We start from the raw sequence: 20,328 nt of genomic DNA, 5'->3' as shown, positions 1-20,328 counted from the left end.
ACATATTTCATTCTCGCTACCATTGATCAGCTGTTGATATATTTTATAACGTTATTTATGCTTTGCGCTAACCTTGTACAGAATGTGAAGCAAACTATTTGCCGTTTTTAAACACTGTTGAAATCAAAACAATATTATCGTGCAAGTTTTTACCATGTATATTTATAAGCTATCGTATAATGTTGCCAGTCGAGTTTTTTTTGTTAGTGGAAACATGTAGTGTATATATAGTCTATAGCCGTTAAGTGCAATGTTGTTTACCAAAACGTAATTTGTTAAATGTATTTATTTTGTCGATTTTATTTTACTTTTTGCATGGTGGTTCTATTTTACTAACAATATTTGAACGCAAGAGTGACTAATCATATATTTTGTAAATATAATCGTGTTGTTATACATCAAATTGTAATTTAAAAACTATATAGGTATGTGTTTCAATATAACATATAAACAGTATAAACATATTTATGTAATATTTAATGTAATATAAATTCTAAAACGCAGGTAAATTTAAGATTAGATTTATTAAACAAGATTATTTACAAATCTGCATTAAAAGTTGTGGCTAGTGAAAATGGAAACACAAAACTATAAAAAGAAACAAGATAAAAGAAGACCTACTTCAAACTTCTGGTTTTAAAGTCAGTAAAGAAGCAAAATTAACAATTCAATTTTGTTGCGAGCCAAACCAACAGCCCATAACAAATTAAACACGGTGGCGAATTGTAAAGTAGTAAGGTAAACTGTTTTAAATGTAGCTATTTGCATTAATATTTTGACGATATAGTAGGGTGGGGTTGATGGGACATCTTTCTACTTTATTTTATCGTCCCATTTAGTAGTAATCTAAAAAGAACATTTAGAGAATTTAGTTTTGTTTAAAACAGGATTAAGGTATATTTAAATACAAAGTGCTAAAGGTGTCCCATCTTACCCCACAGAACTATATGTAGCCGAAATGTCAGTTAGTACACAGTTAGCCTATAATATATCTACTGCTCTTTTAGTTATCTGTGGAACACCAATTTGGACTTTTTCCAAGTTCACATATTATTACAAATTAGTTTTCTTGCATTTCTGTGTTTTCAAGTATGTTTCTATGTCTTGCTTCTTATTTTGAAAATACTTTATTATAGAAGAACGTGGTATCAGGTATACGGTGTTCTTGTCGTATGTTCCTGTGGTTACAATACCCACCACTTCGCCTTCACCGCTCAAAGCTGGAGATCCAGAGTATCCGGGCTAAGTTACAAAATGTCATTCACATGGGGATTTTGTGTATATGTGAGGTATGAGATATATACCGTTAGCTTAATCCTATATTTCCTGATCGTCTTATTTAACAATTAACAACGCACTTTCAGAGTCGCGGGGCTATATATAGTTATATATAGTTTTGTGGGGTAAGGTGGGACATCTTTAGCATAAAACATCTAAATATCTTGATTGTGTTTTAAACAAATAATTTATAATTCTTTGAATGTTTTTAGTTTACTACCAAATGTGACGAGAAAATAGAATGAAAGCTGTCCCATTTTTCCCGACCCTACTATATATGATCAAAATTATAGTTTAATTACTTCAAGTACGCCAGAGCATTCAGTCAATGATTTTCCTTTGACAATTCTCTCCGTCCAACTCATATTTCCCGTCACTACTCTGTTCGGCAGATCATCTGCGCTGGTGCCAACAAAGTAAACTGTTTCACCCCTCTTTATGCTTGCGCAAAACGGTAACGGACAACAGTCAGTACCCCCCTGAAAATATTAAAAAGTAAGGAAAACAGATATAACATTTTACTTAAAAACTCGGTCTTAATGATATACTTAAAAACTCGGTCTTAATGATAAAATGTTATTATTTGTTTTTTCTCGGATTAATGCATTTTGTTTATGTATGGCTGGTAATTTGGATATTCCACTAGTGACCACTGGGTTGGAGCAATTTCCGTTAAGGGTCTTGCCTAAGGACAAATACGCCGTGGTAGCAATGACGAGCTTTGAACCCATTACCTCTGGGGGTTATAGGCAGGCGCACTAATCAATTGTGCTACAGCGCCGGACCAAGTAGACTGTTAGTACACTCTGGTTAAACTATGAAAACACTCACTTGCCGGTTTATGGCCATATATAATGTACATTTAGAACAAACAAACGTTTTTTACTAAAATAAGTTACTTTGGATGGAGTTTTTATCCAAATTGTAGCAATATCAAGGTCTGTACACCCGATCACTTTATCTGCATTGAATTTGGAGGAACTTATCGTCCATTTAATCTGTAAATTCAGTTTTAATCGTTCAAACAATATGTAGCTAATAAAACGAATATAGCAGGGTGGGGTAAGATGTTACTTGTTTTTATTTTATTGCATCTTGTCCCGTTTGGTAGTGAACAAAGAACATTCAAATATTTTTAACCGTATATATACCCTCTAAAAGACCGATTTATTTGTTAAAATCATCTTGCGGAAATATGGGATATTATAGGTATCCAGCATCGTACCGCACAGTACTATAATAATAACTTACCTGCGCCTGCGCAACCCCCTATAACACATGGTTAGCCGTCATGATGCAAATCATATCGGGTGGAAAGTCTAACATGGTCTCCAAAACTTTGTCGTTTGGATCGATTACAAAACCAGTTCCGACTCCGGCATCAGCAGTCCTGGTTTAAAGGACATGCATATAACTATAGAACGTGTAGAGGTGCTGTTTAGGTAGAACCTTAGCTCTTTTCTTCTATTGTTTCTGCGTTACTAAAGTACTGTTGGGTAAGCTACCGTTAGCACCAAAATCCTGATCGTATTTTTAACATATAGTGGCAGAGCTTTGGTTATAGTTCCGTAAATATACTTTGTTTACTGCCAAATGTGCCGGGAATACAGAAAGAACTTGTACGCCACATCACACCACATTATATTATTTTAAAGACATACATTTGTTTTTACCGAATTCCTGGTTAAGTATACATACTTATCGTGGACAACGACCACGGATTGGCAGCATGCAGTATCTAGATTTAGTGACGTTTGAGTACTTTGGTCCGCCATCACTTCTATGATTGCTGAAATATATGAATGAATTAATCAATGAAATATATAGTTGGGTGGGGGAAGATGGGACACCTTTAGCACATAATATTCAAATATCCTAATCGTGTTTGAAACAATTTACAACGGTCTATGAAAGTCGTGAGAATATGGTTTTATAATTCTTTAAATTTTCTTTGTTCACAACCAAATGGGACGAGAAAATAGAAAGAAGAGGTGTCCCATCTTCCCCCACCCCACTATATACCAAAAGCACCTGTTTACTAAACGGTCAACTTTATTATTTGAGTTTTACCAACTAAAATGTCACCTTTTTTCAACTGTTGAGGATTTTGAGCGTCTAGCTTCTGGGATATTTTCTTTAATGTGCTGGTGACATCTTTAAACTTTTCCATGACATTTTGTTGAAAGTGTTTCTGGTTGTCTTCAAGCTTATCCAGTCTTTGCATCACATTTTGCACTTTTGTAGTCAGTGAAACAACTTTACTATCTGTAGCATCGCACAAGTTAACCAGCACCTTGCTATTACCGTCGGAAGCATTGGTATTTTTACACTTCTGTACTTCAAAGATATTTGATGCAATTTTAATTTTCGGTTCCGTAGTAATTTTATCATCAGTACATATGAGGTGATTATTTTCGATATCTGTCAAGTAAATATAAATACACTGTTTGATGAACTTTTCTATACGAACATAATCACTTAATTTGTTATATACTACCACTGTGGGGTAAGATGAGCGCTATATACCGTTTATAGCCCCTAAATCCCAGAGATCGTGTTTTAAACAACCAACAAAGCTCCTTAGAGTCGCGGAGCTACGGTTATACGATTCTGTAAATATTCTTTGTTTACCACCATACGGGACGATAAAAGAAAATGAAAAAGATCCATATTACACTACCCTAGTATATCGTTATAGATATATTAAAAAAACTTACCTGAAATGCCAGCCATGCTGGTGTGGCCACAAATAAATTAACATAAATTACTAAATTTCTAAAATAATCAGCTTCACACTAATTAGTTGTTTTTCACGGCAGTATCTAACAGAGAATGATGTATTACGTCCATTCAATCTCTTCGTAAACTGACACTGTATGTAAATGGAATATCGAAACGTGTGGGCGGAAAAAGCAATGTTAATATTTGTTGGACCATGACGCTTGGTGGACTTGTTCAACGGTCTGTTGACGTTAAATAGAGTCGGGAGCCAGAGTATTATGTTCGACAAGGAGATAAAAGTGGCTTAAAAGTCTTTTTCTTCGCTATCAACAATGCGACACACAAGTGACAACAGAAAGAATACGGTCGTCTGAGTGTTTCTCGTTTCTAACAATATTTAGTTTGTTTCAGACTCTATATTCAAACATATATAAACATATACGGTTTCTGGTTTATTTACCGATGCTTTATTTTACCCTCTGCTGTATCTTTCCGTAACCAAAGTATGCTTATTTGGTAATTGATAGATCGAGTAGGGGATTTTACACACCCTAAAATAAATGCGTCACTTGAGTAAACCAACAGATATGTCAACAGACAAAGATAAAAACGGTCATGGCCCAATCTGTTCCTATATAAAACCCACATGTCACCAGAGTTCGTATACAAATGTTTATATACCGACTTTGACTGACACCGGTAATCAAACATTTCGCAAACTTCCTATTTCTTTGCGTTGTTATAAAGTGTTGTTATACTCATACAGCCGCTTTGGCGTTGCATGACCTTACAGGTTGTATAAGAATCTAGATCTAGCATCAAGGATGACCACAGCAATCCCGCAAAATTTAATGATGTAAACTTTCAATCACTCGACGTGCCCATAATTCACACAACCTTGTGACGTCACAGATACGTAGTTTTTCAACCAATCAGTGCGCAGCAATGTCTACGCGTTGCACGAAGCTTACGTCGCGTTTGATTAGTGTTTTGCCAGCGAAATTTTAGTCGCTCTTCGCTTTGGGTTATCGGCTTGTTTACTACTTTGGGAGTATGAAACTATTACGTTTATTCAGGTAGTTAAACGTATTTTTAGGAGTTTTTTATACGGTAATACTATTGAACCAAGTTTTCTAAAATATACGGCGATAGTTTTAATCTACGTACGCCATTTTTTTAAGTGGATACTTAAGATAATAAATGGTAATTGCTAAACTCAGTTAATATAAACGTTGTAAAACAGCCTAGCTTAACATCATAATATATTGTCGAAATTATCATGATACTTTTTACATTTAAGAAATTTCTGGACCTTTCCGGACCAAATCCAAATTTCCACCATTGCCTTCCATGGCTTGATTCTAACCACGGGAGAAAGCGAGAAATAGATTTGCCGCCATTTTCTTTGGGAGTCTCTCGATTCCAGTCTCAATCCCTAACTAGCCATGCCTGGTCTGTCCTCCTACCTAACTCCACTGCGTCCTTATGGCTCTCCTGGTCCATGGTTGCCACTGGCTGTGGTTTCCCGCACATTGTACCGGATCCTACACGACTTAACATCTGTTTTTTACCAAGGCATTTTCCCAAACTAATCATAATCTGTTCAAGAGAAATGTAATTGGTAAGGTAAACTTGATTTTTTCAATGTAAAAATTAGTTTTTTTTCCGTATTAGAATAAGTAACTCATAGAATTAAAGAAATTGGTATAACCTACAACCAAACTAACTTAACATTAACTGTACTTTTCTTTATGATTTTGACATTTGATTTTCATTTAAAGTCCAATAAGAAAAGTATGGCAGGTAGTCGTGTATTTATCGGACGTTTAAGCAACCGTGCCACTGAATCCGATGTGGAGAGATTCTTCAAAGGGTTCGGTCGAATTCGGGAAGTCAAGCTGAAGACTGGATATGGTTTCGTCGAGTTTGAAGAAAACCGTGACGCAGAGGATGCTGTGTACGAGATGAACAACCAGTCTCTGTGTGGAGAGCGTGTCACTGTGGAGCACGCAAAAGGTACTCCAAGAAGAGGAGGAGATTTCCGAGGAGGTGGATCATACGGTCGTGGTGGAGGCGGTGGAGGAGGAAATTATCGGGGATACGATAATAACTACGGAGGAAGAAACGGGGGAGGTTTTAGAGGAGGAAGGGATGATCGTTTTGGGGGCGGGAGAGGTTCTGGGAGATTTGGTCCTCCCTCTCGCACCAAGTATCGGGTGATTGTGGAGAACTTATCTTCAAGAGTGAGCTGGCAGGATTTGAAAGATTATCTTCGTCAAGCTGGGGATGTTTCCTTTGCTGAAGCTCATCAGTCCGTACAAAACGAAGGAATTGTTGATTTTGCAACTTACGATGACATGAAGGCTGCGATTGAGAAACTGGACGACACAGAGCTTAGTGGCAGGAAGATCAGATTGATCGAGGATAAACCTGCATCCAGGAGCAGAAGTCGGAGCAGGAGTCGAAGCAGAAGCAGATCCAGGAGTCCCAGAAGATCTCGTTCCCGATCCCCATACGCAGGCCGATACAACCGTCGCAGTCGTTCAGATTCAAGGTCACCTTCCCGATCACCCAATAATAATTGAACATGACAAATAAAAGAAAAGTTGTGACTCAGTATGCAACTGCCTATTTTACAAAATGGCATTGCTACTTTTTACATCGTGTATTGGTTGTAAAGTAAATTTTGACAAATTATTCCTGCCATAAAACATCCAATGTTTTAGTTTTGAGATCCATATCTTAATCAGACACATTTTCCTGCGTCTCCAAATGTTAAAAAAAACTGTTGAATGATTTACAAATATGTATGTGCTTTTGTTTTGACATGTATTTTCTTTGGTTTTACAATTTCAAATTCTTATGTTGGCGATAGTTGATAACTGCTTATGCGGATGTAAAATCTTATTTTATTAAGGTGTTATCGTATACATACAACTTTAGTTCTCAGTGTGCATTGCATTGACAATAAAAATATTTCAAACTAGAAACTTCTCACATCTGTAAATATAAACGTACCAGCTAAGTTAACTGTAACCAGTAATTGATGTTTGGTTTAAATTGTAGAGAATCACAAAACGACTTTTAGTTTTGGGTTGAAATTTATTTTGAGTTGAAAATGAGTCGGTTAATGCAAGTTTATCGAAGTTTTGTTACATCACAAAGGGTTCCTAACAAGGTCAGTTGACTATATTATTACTTTTATTAAATTTAAACAAAGCTGTTTTAGGACCAGAACTATAAATTATTCAGATAACAAGCAATGAAATAATTAAAGTACGTTCACAATTAATAATGCTGTCTTGGTTAACTTAGATTCTGTAAATCAAGTCTAGACTATAAGAAATAAAACATTGCTTTTTTTATGATATAATTTAAATTCAGTTAATAATACTCTCATGGAGACATTTTTGAAATAGTGGCATAAATTTTGTTGTGATTTATTTGACGAAATTTTTAACTGTTTTTGTAGCCATGGGTTCAATGGAAAACTTACAGTTCAGCCTCTGCCTCAGTGTTAAAAGATGATAAGGTAAATATATTTTGAAAATTACAAGTAAAATCAGTAAATCACCTTCTAAATCTAAAGTAATACAATTTATGTTAAGTTTTGACCAACGCATTTTTTACTGACAGTCTATCATGCAAAATGACTTTTTCTCTTCCAGACATTTGATAAAATACTGATCGCAAACAGAGGGGAAATTGCCTGTCGGGTGAGTAGAAAAAGAAAAACTTTGGCTAGTTCGTTAATTTTTATTATTAGTTCAATCAGACATAAAGAGGCTTCTTTCTTGAACTAAATGTAAATAGGTTTTAAGCGTGTTTTATCGATTATCTGTTGTGTTTTATATTTTTTATTCCTTAATAGCGCAATCTTAAAGCGACAAGTCAAAGTTGTTATTATTAAGACGATTTGTTTTCTTAAGGTGATGCGAACATGCAAAGACATGGGCATAAAAACTGTTGCAATACATAGCGAAGCAGACGCCAACTCTGTCCATACTTTAATGGCAGATGAAGCAGTATGTGTTGGCCCTGCACCTTCAGCACAAAGTTACTTAAATATGCCGGTTATTCTCGATGCCATTAAAGCCACTGGAGCACAAGCAGTAAGCAGCATAGATTTTTACAAACTGAAGTAAAGAGATTTTGCATGCTGCTGTTACACTAAATGAATAAATGTAACTTCTAACTTGTAAGAATGGGTCATAATTCTATACTTTCATTTTGTATTTACTACCCCCAAACAGATAGAAATAGTATCAATTACATTAAAAAAATTAGGAGTTAAAGGTAAGTAGAAAATGTTGTATATTAAATAAATAAATGTAACTTCTAACTTGTAAGAATGGGTCATAATTCTATACTTTCATTTTGTATTTACTACCCCCAAACAGATAGAAATAGTATCAATTACATTAAAAAAATTAGGAGTTAAAGGTAAGTAGAAAATGTTGTATATTAAACTTTTATATAATAATGAATTGAATCAATGTCTTAAATTATTTCAGGTTCATCCTGGTTATGGATTTTTATCAGAAAACAAGGAATTCGCAAAGACTTTGGTAAGTAGATAATAATAAATGAAAAAAAATACAAATTTAACAATTTTCATAAACTGTAAGCACGTACACTAATGCCCACAGGCAAATCTGGTTTACAAAATCTTGAACCCTGACACACACTAGATATTTTCATATTTATTGTGTATAAACATGAAAATGATTTTTTCTGTTGCTATTTTACAGAACTCGGTGACAGTTCTCCAACTTTTTCTAGTCACGTACTGTTAATATTACGTATAGAGACTTCGTATCACTAAAACTGTACAATGCAGGGAAAAATTTAAAATTTTATTTTTATGTACTGTTAAACTGTAAATAAGGTAACTGCATCACGGCACTGTCACCCCAGAGCCAGATGTAACTAAAAAAATAAAAAAAAACTTTTATGATTTAGCTGGTAATCTAATTTCAACATTAATTTTTTGATCCACAGGCAGCAAATAACGTTGCATTCATCGGCCCTGATACTTTCGCCATCGATGCCATGGGTGATAAAATTAAGTCAAAACTTATCGCTAAAGAAGCGGGTGTAAACACAATACCTGGGTATGATGGGGTAGTGGAAAATGTGGAGGATGCCGTCAAAATTGCAGAGGAAATTGGTAATTAATTAATCCAATATCTGTGTTTAATAAGTCGGGTAAAAAAGCTCAAAGAGCTGAATGCTACCACACTGGTAGTGTGTCTATTCTTGGACAAAGCATTGCTCTAACTCAGTAGACCCTAATGAGTTATAATATAGAAAGAAAGAAAAGAAACAAATATTTACAAAATTTATTTAAGTGACAACTAAAATTAGGAACAAGCTGTATGAAATGTGACCCCTGTTTAATAATTACTGTCACACTGAAAAGTTACGTTTATTTGTTTTAACAACATCAACTTCCAAGATTTTTTTTTCAAATTCGATGACTTTTTTTCAAATATAACAACAATATTCCAAATTTGACAAAAATTTTTCAAAATTTGACGACAATATTCCAATTTGACAACATTTTAAGATTTGACGACAATATTCCAATTTTGACAACATTTTAAAATCTGACGACAATATTCCAAATTTGACAACATTTATTTCAAATTTGACAGCATAACTAAAATTCTTTCTCAACCCAGGGTATCCTGTGATGATCAAAGCATCAGCTGGAGGAGGAGGAAAAGGGATGAGGATCGCTTGGAACGAGAAAGAGACTCGTGAGGGTTTCCGTTTTTCGTCACAAGAGGCAGCAGCGAGCTTCGGAGACGATCGATTGTTGATTGAAAAGTTTATCGACACGCCAAGACATATTGAAATGCAGGTTTGTGAGTTGTGTAATGATGGGTTAAAACATTGTCCTTCCTTTATGTTTAATAGTTTGGTTAAAAGTCAAGGTACTCGTTTTTGAATGAATGTAACTTACTTTATCCTTACGTTGCCAGAAAACGACAGTTGTTATAAAACGGATGTTCATACACCCAAACCACCTTGCTACAGCAAGTTTTTTTTGTGCAATGCAATTGGTAAAATGCATTAGGTATCCAATGTGATGTGCTTTTAAACACAGTTACTTATTATAAAGTCTACCACTAAGACAACAGGTCTATTGAATTTTTGCACATGAATATCAATAAAAAGGCCACTGTTTTCGGCTTTAAAAGTGTCCAATTTTCCAAATCTTTAATATATAGGTTAATAGGTAATATATATATACCCCTTTTGCCCTATATATACCTTTTTAGTTAAAAATCATAAAAAAAACTACAATATGTGGAATATATATTTCTTTTTTTAGTTAAACAAATGTCATAAAAATCTACAATGCTTTACTAGGTGCTTGCTGATGGTTATGGCAACACCTTGTGGCTGAATGAACGAGAATGTTCAATACAAAGAAGAAACCAGAAAGTTGTTGAAGAAGCTCCTTCAATTTATTTAGACCCAACCACAAGGGAAGCTATGGGGAAACAAGCTGTAGCATTGGCTGAAGCTGTGCAATATAAAAGTGCAGGTACATTTATATACATAGATATATTAATATGTATCATAATATATGTATGCTTCTGCTACCAGGCATAATGTAAATAATCTTGAAGTGGCTTATCTTGTTTAAGGACTTTAAGAAGTCTTGCCGAATGGTAGACAAAATGTCAGAAATATGCTTTGTTTTATACCAAATGAGCCACTAAATGATTATTTCTATTTGTATTATGTTTGTTTAAGCTACTGATAGACAAACGTATATTAATTGAAACTGAAAGTGTAAGTGTTGATGCTAGATATTTGGTTTCTGTTTTATTTTTAAAATAAATATTAACATTGTATGTTTACTAAATCTCTTTTTTATATATATAATATGGTTTATGGTTAAGATACTACACAATGGCACACCAGTGTACCTAAATTAAGACCTTATTTATCAAATTACCTCGACACTTAGAGCTGTGAGACAATAAAAAAACGACTGTATAGCTATAATAGATTCATCTTTATGTATTATTATTTATTTTGATTGTCGAACATTTTCCAGGCACCGTTGAGTTTCTTGTTGATTCAAAGAAAAATTTTTACTTTCTTGAAATGAACACGAGGTTGCAAGTTGAACATCCTGTTACTGAATATATCACTGGTGGGTGTGGGTGCTGTATTAACCTGTAAAAGGGTCATCAGTGATGGTTATTAGGGTTACTTTAGTATGTGTGTTGTTTCCAATGGTCCTTTATAGGTTGTCTAAATTCTCCGCCATATACGAAAAATAAAGCGAAAACGAAAATAAAAAAACAAACAAAAAGTATTCACTCACAAAGTTACATATGTGGTAAATCAAAAGTGGGCACAAAGTGTATGAAACAGAACAACCTTGTTAAAAAAAACTGTGATTGCCTTCGATAGGACACATTTTTATTCTATTTTCTTGTCCCATTTGGTAGTAAACAAAGAATATTTACAAAATTACATATCTGTAGATCTGTGGCTCTAAAAGAGCTTTTGGTTATTTAAAACACGATCAGGAAATTTTAATTTCAGATTCTAACAGTATCCTATCTAATCCTACAGTAATATAACCTATACATAATCATAAAATAATCTTATAAATTCTACAGGTGTTGACTTAGTTAGTGAGATGATCAAAGTAGCTGCAGGTCACCCACTCTCATTGACACAAGATCAAATAGGAATAAATGGATGGGCAATGGAGTGCAGAGTCTACGCAGAGGTATTTAATTTCTTGCAACAATTTTTATTTATATAGTAGGGTGGGAAAAGAGGGGACACCTATAACATAATATCCAAATATCCTGATCGTGTTTTGGGCAGTTAAAAACGGTCTATGGAAGTTGTGAGAATAAGGTTTTATAATTCTGCGAATGTTCTTTGTTTAATACCAAATGGGGCGAGCAAATAAAATGAAAACGTGTCCCATCTTTCCCAACATTACTGGTACATACATTAATAAAAACAATGCTCAATTATTTCTATTTTACCGAATAGAAATAATTTTCTTTGAATAGAAAATAACTGGATTCCAATGATACCACGGCCCTGCAAGAACGCATCCTTGTATATGCAATTTTATGCACATAAATAAGCATTCATACACATACTTATAATCCTATACTCAAACTCCACATGACAAAATACAGTATCAACATACAACATTCTAACTAAACAATTCTATCCCTTTTTTCCAAAGCATTACTTCTTTTTTTATCAATTAAGCATGTTTTACAACTGTTGTTTTACCGTTACTACCCATTTTTTAAACTCTCTTGTTCTTCGTTATGGTGAACGAAGAAACAAAATAAATTTCATTCATTCAAACCACCAGGACCCTTATAAATCATTCGGACTTCCTTCTATTGGGAAGTTAACACGATACGTTGAACCCACTCACTTAGATAATGTCAGAGTGGACAGTGGAATTACTGAAGGCAGCGATATCAGTATTTACTATGACCCTATGATTTCAAAGGTAAAACTATTTTTTATAGTTATATTTGTCATATTTAAAACTGAAAGCTATTTTTATGTTTAAAAACATGTAAAATTGGGAGGTATTTTCTATTTTGGTAGTTGTACTGCCTATTGGCCCCTGCAAGTTTTAGTATACTATTCTTGATCGGTGAGGTCCCATTGTGAGGCATGACTGGAGGCCCAGGGTTTAAGTCAGAGTTGACCCACTGTCCCACCCTAACACCCACAGATCTAGTATCCAATTTGAAAAAAAATATTCTTTCTTGTAATGTAGAACACATGTAACCTAGTCAACTTTAACAGTAAGAATTTATTTAAAGCTTTGAGGTACAAAACAAATTATAATAGGAAAAATGAAATATATATATATAACTGTTTTTAACAATTTAGACAACTGTAAGATATAGATGCATAAAACACGATTTTTTTCCTGTCTCAAAAGACATAACAGCCTATAAGTAAAATGTCAAAAATATATGTAAGCCTTTATATTTACAGCTTGTCAGTTATGGTAAAATTGCCAAAAACATTTTTTTTTATTTGCAACGTTTTGTACTCTTTAATATAGTTGCCTACTATCAGTCTTTAATTTTTTTGCATTTAGAATTTTTTTTTTTTTTTTTTAGCAATAAACACAATGCATAATCATGAAACCTAACTTTTCTGACATGGGTCAAATCTCAGTATAAACATAACAGACTATAAGTAAAATGTCAAAAATATATGCAAGCCCTTATATTTACAGCTTGTCAGTTATGGTAAAGACCGTAGTGAAGCGATCGACAAAATGAAGACGGCGCTCGATAATTACGTGATACGAGGTGTCAAACATAATGTTCCACTTTGTCATGAAGTCTTAAGCAACCCTATGTTTATTGAAGGTAAAAAAATATATCTATCCAAGTTTTTTCACTGATTTATGCAGTTAATAATACTGAATTTGCAGTATTTTTGCATTACCAGTTTCTTTAAATGTTAAATTTTTATATATGGCTTTAAAATGTTCTAGAAGTAATGTGTTTAAAATTCGATTCATATTTTAAACTTAGATATTTTCCAGCTTTGCATTGGTTATATAACAAATACTTAATTAGTACAGACAGTTTTTGTTTAGCTTATGATAATTATTATAAGCTTAAATTATATCGTCAGCAATGTAACATAGTGGTTAGCTCGCTTGGTTTGTGACTGGATGGTATTTTCTTGTACAAGATACTTAATTTAAGCAATTATATAAAATTGGTCACTAATGGGTTGTCCAAACTGACAACAATACAGAAAAAATATAATCACTCACAAAGTTACATACTTGGTAATGGTAACTCATAAGCAGCCGCAAAGTGTATAAAATAGAACACATGTGTTATATAATCTGAATTTGCTCTGACATGTTACTGTTAGTACATTTGAGTAAAAATCCTTCATTCATGTTTAATGCAGGCAACATCAGCACCAATTTTCTAATGGAGGTTTATCCAGATGGCTTTAATGGCAAAATACTTAACGTAAACGAACACAATGAACTGTGTGCTATCGCCTGTGCATTCTATGCAAAACAACAGCATGGAAACAGGCAATTTATTAATCAGACAAGGTGAGAAATGGCTGTGTATGAATTAAACGTTCTGCGCACAGTTTTAACTGCTTTTACATCATTTCTAAAACATGTTTATATTTTCTTGGTTTTATAATTCAACTCTTTACTGACTAGTGCTTATAATTTTTTACCTAATTTATTAAACAAGTCTAATTATTTTTGGGTATGTGATAATGAATGTAGTTTTGCTCAACTTTTTTTAGGTTTTCCCTGTTGCAATTTTTTTTTTCAGTACACATAAACAAGTTAACAACACATTTAATTACTTGCTTAAACGTAAAATAAAAGTAATAAGCGTAAAATAAAAGTAAAAAATTTTAATATTAAAATCTTAATTTTTGAATTTTGATGAAAAAAAGTGATAAGTTTTGACATTCAGTTATATATTCTTACTTTATAAAACATAGAATGCCAAAACTTGCTGATGATGTAAATAAATGGAAAGTTGAAGTTCAACTTGGGGAGGAAAAATCTTCTGCTGTTGTTGAGAAAACCACAGATAGTTATACGGTAAGTTAACAGTGAATTAGTAGTAATGTGTGTACATAGGCACCAAACCTTTTAAACTACAGGGGATGCAGGGATAGTCAGACATTGCATAGCTAGAAAATAAAATAATGTGACCTTTTGGTTCAGAAAATTCTGGGGTGGGCCTGCCTACCTTGCAACCCCAGGTTTGGCGCCAGTGAGTTTGTGATAACTGATAAGCAATTGGCTGGTTCGTTGTAAAAGTAATATAGACTACTCAATATATTTTAATTTGTACTACAGGTATATAAGTTGTATGATGATAAAAACTTTTTTTAAACTAGAAATAGTATGATTATAATGATGGTATGCCAAAAAAAGGTAATAATATATACATATTTATTTTATATAGTTGTACTTGGCAATAATACATGTTTACTACCCCAATTTTAAGATTGTTTGAAACTATTTTACCAATAACAATGAAATAAATTATTGTGGTAAAAAATGCATCAGTCTTAGTTTTATGCAACATGCACATTAAGTCGAAAATTCAAAGTCTTTCATGTAAGCTGTAATGGTTTAGCAAATGCTTTCCAGTAGAATATAAACTTTTTGTGTCAACAAAACTTTTTGTGTCAACAAAACAATTGTTAAAATTTTATGACCTAATAAATACTAGAGCAATATGAACTCGTGTTCATTCTTGTTTAGTGCTGAAATTGCCAGCTGTGCTTTTGCAAACTCAGCATTTTTGTTGGATCAAAATAGAGTTTATAGCATTGTAGGCTTAAATTAAACATTAAGTTACACTAGGAACTTCAAATAATTGAAGCTTAAAAAAAAGCAAAATTTTATAATACCGTATACGTATAGTATTATAGCTTGAACATAAAAAAACTCTAAATTAAAGTCAATAACATTATATGTTAACATAAATATTCAAAACTCCAACTTGCATGCATCATAATCTGAATCCTATCACAAACAAACTGTTTATGCAGTTTTATTTACCCATAACTGCGTCGTAGATACATGTCAAATTCTACACATTTCCTGTAACAGGTAACCATGGGCAACAATACAGTGAACATTTCATCAGACTGGAGTTTAACGAACCCAACGCAACATATTTCCGTCAATGGTGGAAACAAGTTTACTGTGCAGTGTTTGCAAGCTAGCCCTACTGGCCAGTTTCAAGTCCAATATCACGGAACTCTGGTAAATACAATATTGATAATTATCGTATATTATCTGTTATAGTTCATATAAAAAATCATATTTTAAATGTAAATGTTTGATTGCATTTTGTTTTAAATTTCATAAAACCTACTCAGTTTTTTACTTTTTACAGCTTTTTTAAACACTAAGCATAATTTAATAGCAAAGCTTTTGCAATCCAGTTTCCAAAACTATATTCACACAAGTTTTATAAGCATGCAGTAAAATGAACACACAATAACTGTCTAAAGGGCTTCTCTAAACCCAGGTAGCATTAAACTGTAAACAGATTAGTAAAGCTTTTCATTGTTTTTTTAACAACTGTTAAACCATTTAAAATGAAAATTCCTTTAACCGATTTCTGTCCTCAGTTTAATCTTCAAGTTCTAGACAACACTGTGGCAAGTCTGAAAAAGTTCATGCCTGTTAAAATCCCGGAAGATTTGTCTTCAGTTATTAAAGCTCCAATGCCAGGTAATTTAAATACACTATTTGTCACACTTGTTTTAACTGGAAAAAATGCACAGAAAAAATTGATATGCACACTTCAAAATAATGTTTCGTTTTGTGAACCTGCACAAAATCGCACACAAATTAGTATATTCACACTTTTTAAAACACTGTTTCTTTTGAAGGCACCGTTTTTTCAATTGCTTGTTCTGTTGGAGATATAGTGACAGTAGGTCAGGAAGTTTGCATTGTAGAAGCTATGAAGATGCAGAACAGTTTAACTGCAACCAGGGATGGAAAAATAAAAGCAATTCACTGCAATGCTGGTGACAGTATCGCAGAAGATGATCTTTTGATTGAATTAGAGTGATTTTTTGCTTCCTTATTTATTGCACTTTTCTAAATTATGGTCTGGTATGTGCTGTACATCAGGGTTAAATAAGCAGTGGTGTTAATTTTTTTTAAATTCTTTGGGTTACAACAATAAAATAGGTAAACATAGCAATACAAAGTTGTTGAAATTAAGACAATAGAAAGTTGTTTTTTTAGTTGGAAAATCTATGGGTTGCTGCAACCCTTTGCAAAAATCTCAGCATAAGCTTATATGCCTTTTGTATACAAATCGATGCCACTCTTTTAACTATCGGTAAATGAAATATTGTTACGTACAAGTGTATTACTTAACAGACAGGGAGCCCCCTTGCCTATACCTATCTCATGATCTGAAGTTGTATTTAAATGTTTGCATTCCTCATATACACAATGTGTCAAGTTTAATTTAATCAAACCGCAATGTTTTCCTTTTGTTCCTGGTGCCTCGTCGCGCAAGTTTCAATTTTCCTAGGTAATAAATCGTATGGGATATTTGAAATAGTTTTGATTGCAGTTATTTTTTGGGCTATATTTTGCTTGATGGCTTATAAATTCACCAGCTACATTGCTGCTTGGTGTGTATTGCACATTTGCCTCACAAGAAAATGAGTCTAAACACCTTTACGAGACCTTTTTTTGAAACAGTATTGGAGGTGTTCATAAAAAAATGACTATTTTGTTCTCTCTGACATCCAAAATGTAGGTACTTAAGATTGTTGCTACCTACATAATCTTTAATTAAACAATATTTTAAAAGTTAAAAAAGTTTTGTTTATGCTTATTAACTGAATTTATGGTCGCCCGTAAAACAATATAACTTAGTTTAATAGCGTTGAATAATATTAATATTTTTCATTCACTACACTCGTTCCCCCAAAGAAAATAAACCACATAATTTGTCTAAGTTTTGAGAATTCTAAACTGCAAGGTTACAATCATTTTTTATTCCAGTTAAAACAACTCAAAAAAACAATTTATCATAAACAGTTAGCAGCAGAGTTTGTGTTGCAAACTGCTTTAGAAATCAATTGCCAATTTACAAAAAGTTTTGGTTTTAAAAGAATATTTACACTGCGAATCATCTTACTTAAATTTTGTGAAAATTTAATTTCACTGGGCAGTACAAGGGGTATGAATTACACATATGTCACAATCGTAAAAATAATTGGGGCCGATAGATCTTCATTAAATCAAACTAGACAAGTAAGCTTGTAATGAAGAGATTGTTGAATAATTTTTTGGTCAATTTTTGTAACAAAACATCCAGTTTAATTTTCTTCTTTTTGTTCAGGGGAGCTGCTGCGAGCACCCCTTTCATTATCACCATTTTCATGAGATGGTGATTTTTCACGACTATTTTCACGAGAATGTCCACCATCACGATCTTCAGATACTTGTGATGTTTCAGCACTTTCTTCCATTTTTTCCTTGGAAGTTTCACCTTGATCATTCTTCTCCTCATTTTTATCATCGTGATCAGAATCTTTTTCACGTGATTGGCTCCTCTTCCGGTTATCTTCATTGGATGAAGATCTTGACTCTTTCCTCTTATTCCTGTCGCTATCATGTGAATGAGAGCGACTTCTCTTCCTGCGTGAACTTCGATCCCGTGATCTGGAACGGTGACGACTTCGTGAGCGTGATCGTGACCTGCTCCGTGATCTCGAACTGCTCTGTGAGCGATCCTCCACCAATCTGATCTTCCTCCCATTCAGCTCTGTATTATTGAACTTCTCAATTGCATTCTTCATATCATCGTAGCTCGCGAAATCCACAACGCCTTCATTGCGACGATGCTTATGAGCATCTGCGTACGTGATTTCTCCGGCTTGCCTTAAATGATCTTTCAACTCCTGCCAGGCGACTCTAGTCGATAAATTCTCCACAATCACCCGATACTCAGTTCTCATCGGCGGGGCAAATTTGCTCTGTCTCCTCCCAAAGCCCCGGTCATTATTCCTCCCCCCATACCCACCTCCGTAATCCCCTCTCCCATAATCTCTTCCCCCTCCATAATCCCGTCGCTCTTGGCCCCACCTCTGCGTTCCTTTAGCCAGTTCGACAGTGACCCTCTCCCCGCACAGCATCTGGTTATTCATCTCATACACTGCATCGTCTGCGTCTCTGCTGTCGTCAAACTCCACGAAACAGAAGCCGTTCTTGATGTTGATGTCTGTAATACGACCAAAGCCTTTGAAGAAGCGCTCTATGTCGCCCTCACGTGCACGGTAACTCAAACGACCAACAAAAATGCGACGCCCCGACATAGCTAAGTAAATTGCTAACCCTAAGAAAGTAAATAAAAGAAAAAAGGTTAAAAATATGTTATTAGTTTTAGATGGTAAAAAAAAAGAAAAATAGTGGAAGCAGACCAAATTTAAAAATATCCATTTTTTGGTGATAACTTGTAGTAACAATTGTTCAAGGGCTATACAAGTTAAGCAGGTGGCTTTATTTTAATTTAAAAGTTTTTTTTTAATTTGCAAGACTTAAATTAATTGTCATAATTGATACTTCACCTGTCTCTACACTTCATGGTGACTTTTATAGTAAAGTACATAAGAGTAGAAGAGAATACGACACACCAGTAACGCACACAAACTCACAGAAACGACCACAAAAAGAAAGAGATCTTCCCGTGGTTTCCACAGCCTTTATTAAAACTTTGGTAATTAAGTTTTCTATCTAAAATTTTCTACATTTATAATTTCTTTTAAATTCTAATTAACCAAAAACCGTTCAGCAATTTTCAAATTGCTCTGGTGCCCCAAAATAGTGAAATTACTAACGCAGCAACTTAAAAAATACAGTAATTTTCCACCGCTTATTTACGTTAATTCAGTCATAAAGATTTCAAAACGCCGACCGCATGCCAAGTCATCGTAAATGCAGACTGAGACAACTTAAACATTACAGTTTGGGTACCGCCTTTTTTTCCTTTTAAAATTCAATCGAAACATTATCCAAATTTAGGGGAGGGAGTAAATACAATGTCCCGCATTATTTCTTATTGTAAATTTTTGTCTTTGCCTTATCAATGCTGCAATTTATTATTTCGATTAACACTCAGTTCTACTTTACATCCATTTTTGGTAAGCTGTCGGGTGTCTGCCAATATGCGTTTATATTTTATTTGGTATGCTCAAATTTAGCATGCGAGTCATTTGACGAATTGCTTTTTTCAAAATAACTTGTGTAAATAAACTTCTTAGCTCCGTAAAGCTGTGGACGTATTTCCCACCTCCACAAACTACTCTGTTTCTATAGTTCCAACATTGTAAATAAACGCTTATATCCACCATTCTTTGTTTATTTTACATATTTGCTTCATAGCCTACAGATCGTAGACCACCACGCATTTTGGATTCTGCTTGTTTTGTCTCTATTATGTGGTGGTGTGGTCTAAATTCGTACAAATTATGTGGTAATGTGGTATAGGTTCGTACAAATCCTTCACATGCATTTCATTAAGGCGAATTTTCAATTACAGACTGTATAGAGGCGTTAAACAATCATAAAACAATCTCTTGTCAAAACACCAAATGTTCTGGGTCCTAGCTGTGACAATGAGTTAAAATTTCCAAGTAGGAACGGTAAGAAAAGCAGTTGATTTTAATTTTTTAAGATAAAGCAATGTGGGGTAAGATGGGATACTGTTGGCACAAAAATCCCATTTCCTTGATCGTGTTTTAAACAATCAA

General features: G+C 33.8%; 3 protein-coding genes and 1 long non-coding RNA gene across 5 annotated transcripts; 2 read left to right on the top strand and 2 right to left on the bottom strand.

Moving 5' to 3' along the window:
- Window positions 1–507: 507 nt before the first annotated feature.
- On the bottom strand, window positions 508–4,836 carry LOC100178715. The gene is made up of 7 exons (XR_003395923.1): window positions 3,996–4,836; window positions 3,364–3,699; window positions 2,977–3,067; window positions 2,530–2,668; window positions 2,178–2,276; window positions 1,581–1,757; window positions 508–1,242 (listed from the first exon to the last, which is right to left on the bottom strand). It is a non-coding gene; the product is annotated as an uncharacterized LOC100178715 (long non-coding RNA).
- A 103-nt stretch (window positions 4,837–4,939) lies between these two features.
- Window positions 4,940–7,066, top strand: LOC100183437 (serine/arginine-rich splicing factor 5). Its single transcript, XM_026834622.1, has 2 exons — window positions 4,940–5,075; window positions 5,300–7,066. Exon 2 carries the CDS (start codon window positions 5,751–5,753, stop codon window positions 6,582–6,584), a length of 834 nt encoding a protein of 277 aa, XP_026690423.1. The 5' UTR covers window positions 4,940–5,075; window positions 5,300–5,750; the 3' UTR covers window positions 6,585–7,066.
- Window positions 7,035–17,126, top strand: LOC100177936 (propionyl-CoA carboxylase alpha chain, mitochondrial). The gene is made up of 17 exons (XM_002131282.2): window positions 7,035–7,177; window positions 7,472–7,531; window positions 7,668–7,715; window positions 7,929–8,111; window positions 8,514–8,567; window positions 9,001–9,169; window positions 9,684–9,865; window positions 10,378–10,555; window positions 11,075–11,173; window positions 11,649–11,761; window positions 12,374–12,517; window positions 13,265–13,400; window positions 13,960–14,113; window positions 14,524–14,626; window positions 15,650–15,805; window positions 16,177–16,279; window positions 16,441–17,126. The coding sequence occupies exons 1-17, from the start codon at window positions 7,118–7,120 to the stop codon at window positions 16,623–16,625; spliced, it is 2,127 nt and encodes a 708-aa protein (XP_002131318.2). The 5' UTR covers window positions 7,035–7,117; the 3' UTR covers window positions 16,626–17,126.
- Window positions 17,127–17,551: 425 nt separating this feature from the next.
- On the bottom strand, window positions 17,552–19,479 carry LOC100176403 (serine/arginine-rich splicing factor 4-like). 2 transcript variants are annotated; one of them, XM_026834618.1, is made up of 2 exons: window positions 19,147–19,479; window positions 17,552–18,914 (listed from the first exon to the last, which is right to left on the bottom strand). In XM_026834618.1, exon 2 carries the CDS (start codon window positions 18,892–18,894, stop codon window positions 17,896–17,898), a length of 999 nt encoding a protein of 332 aa, XP_026690419.1. In that variant the 5' UTR covers window positions 18,895–18,914; window positions 19,147–19,479; the 3' UTR covers window positions 17,552–17,895. The 2 variants fall into 2 exon arrangements, with proteins under 2 accessions (XP_026690419.1, XP_026690418.1); XM_026834617.1 differs by having other exon boundaries at window positions 19,234–19,479.
- Window positions 19,480–20,328: the final 849 nt, after the last annotated feature.

This window comes from Ciona intestinalis, chromosome 5 (assembly GCF_000224145.3).
Source record: "Ciona intestinalis chromosome 5, KH, whole genome shotgun sequence".
In the NCBI taxonomy this organism is placed as follows: domain Eukaryota; kingdom Metazoa; phylum Chordata; class Ascidiacea; order Phlebobranchia; family Cionidae; genus Ciona; species Ciona intestinalis.
Note: the sequence above shows the minus strand (reverse complement) of the source record. Positions and strands in the feature narration are given on the sequence as shown.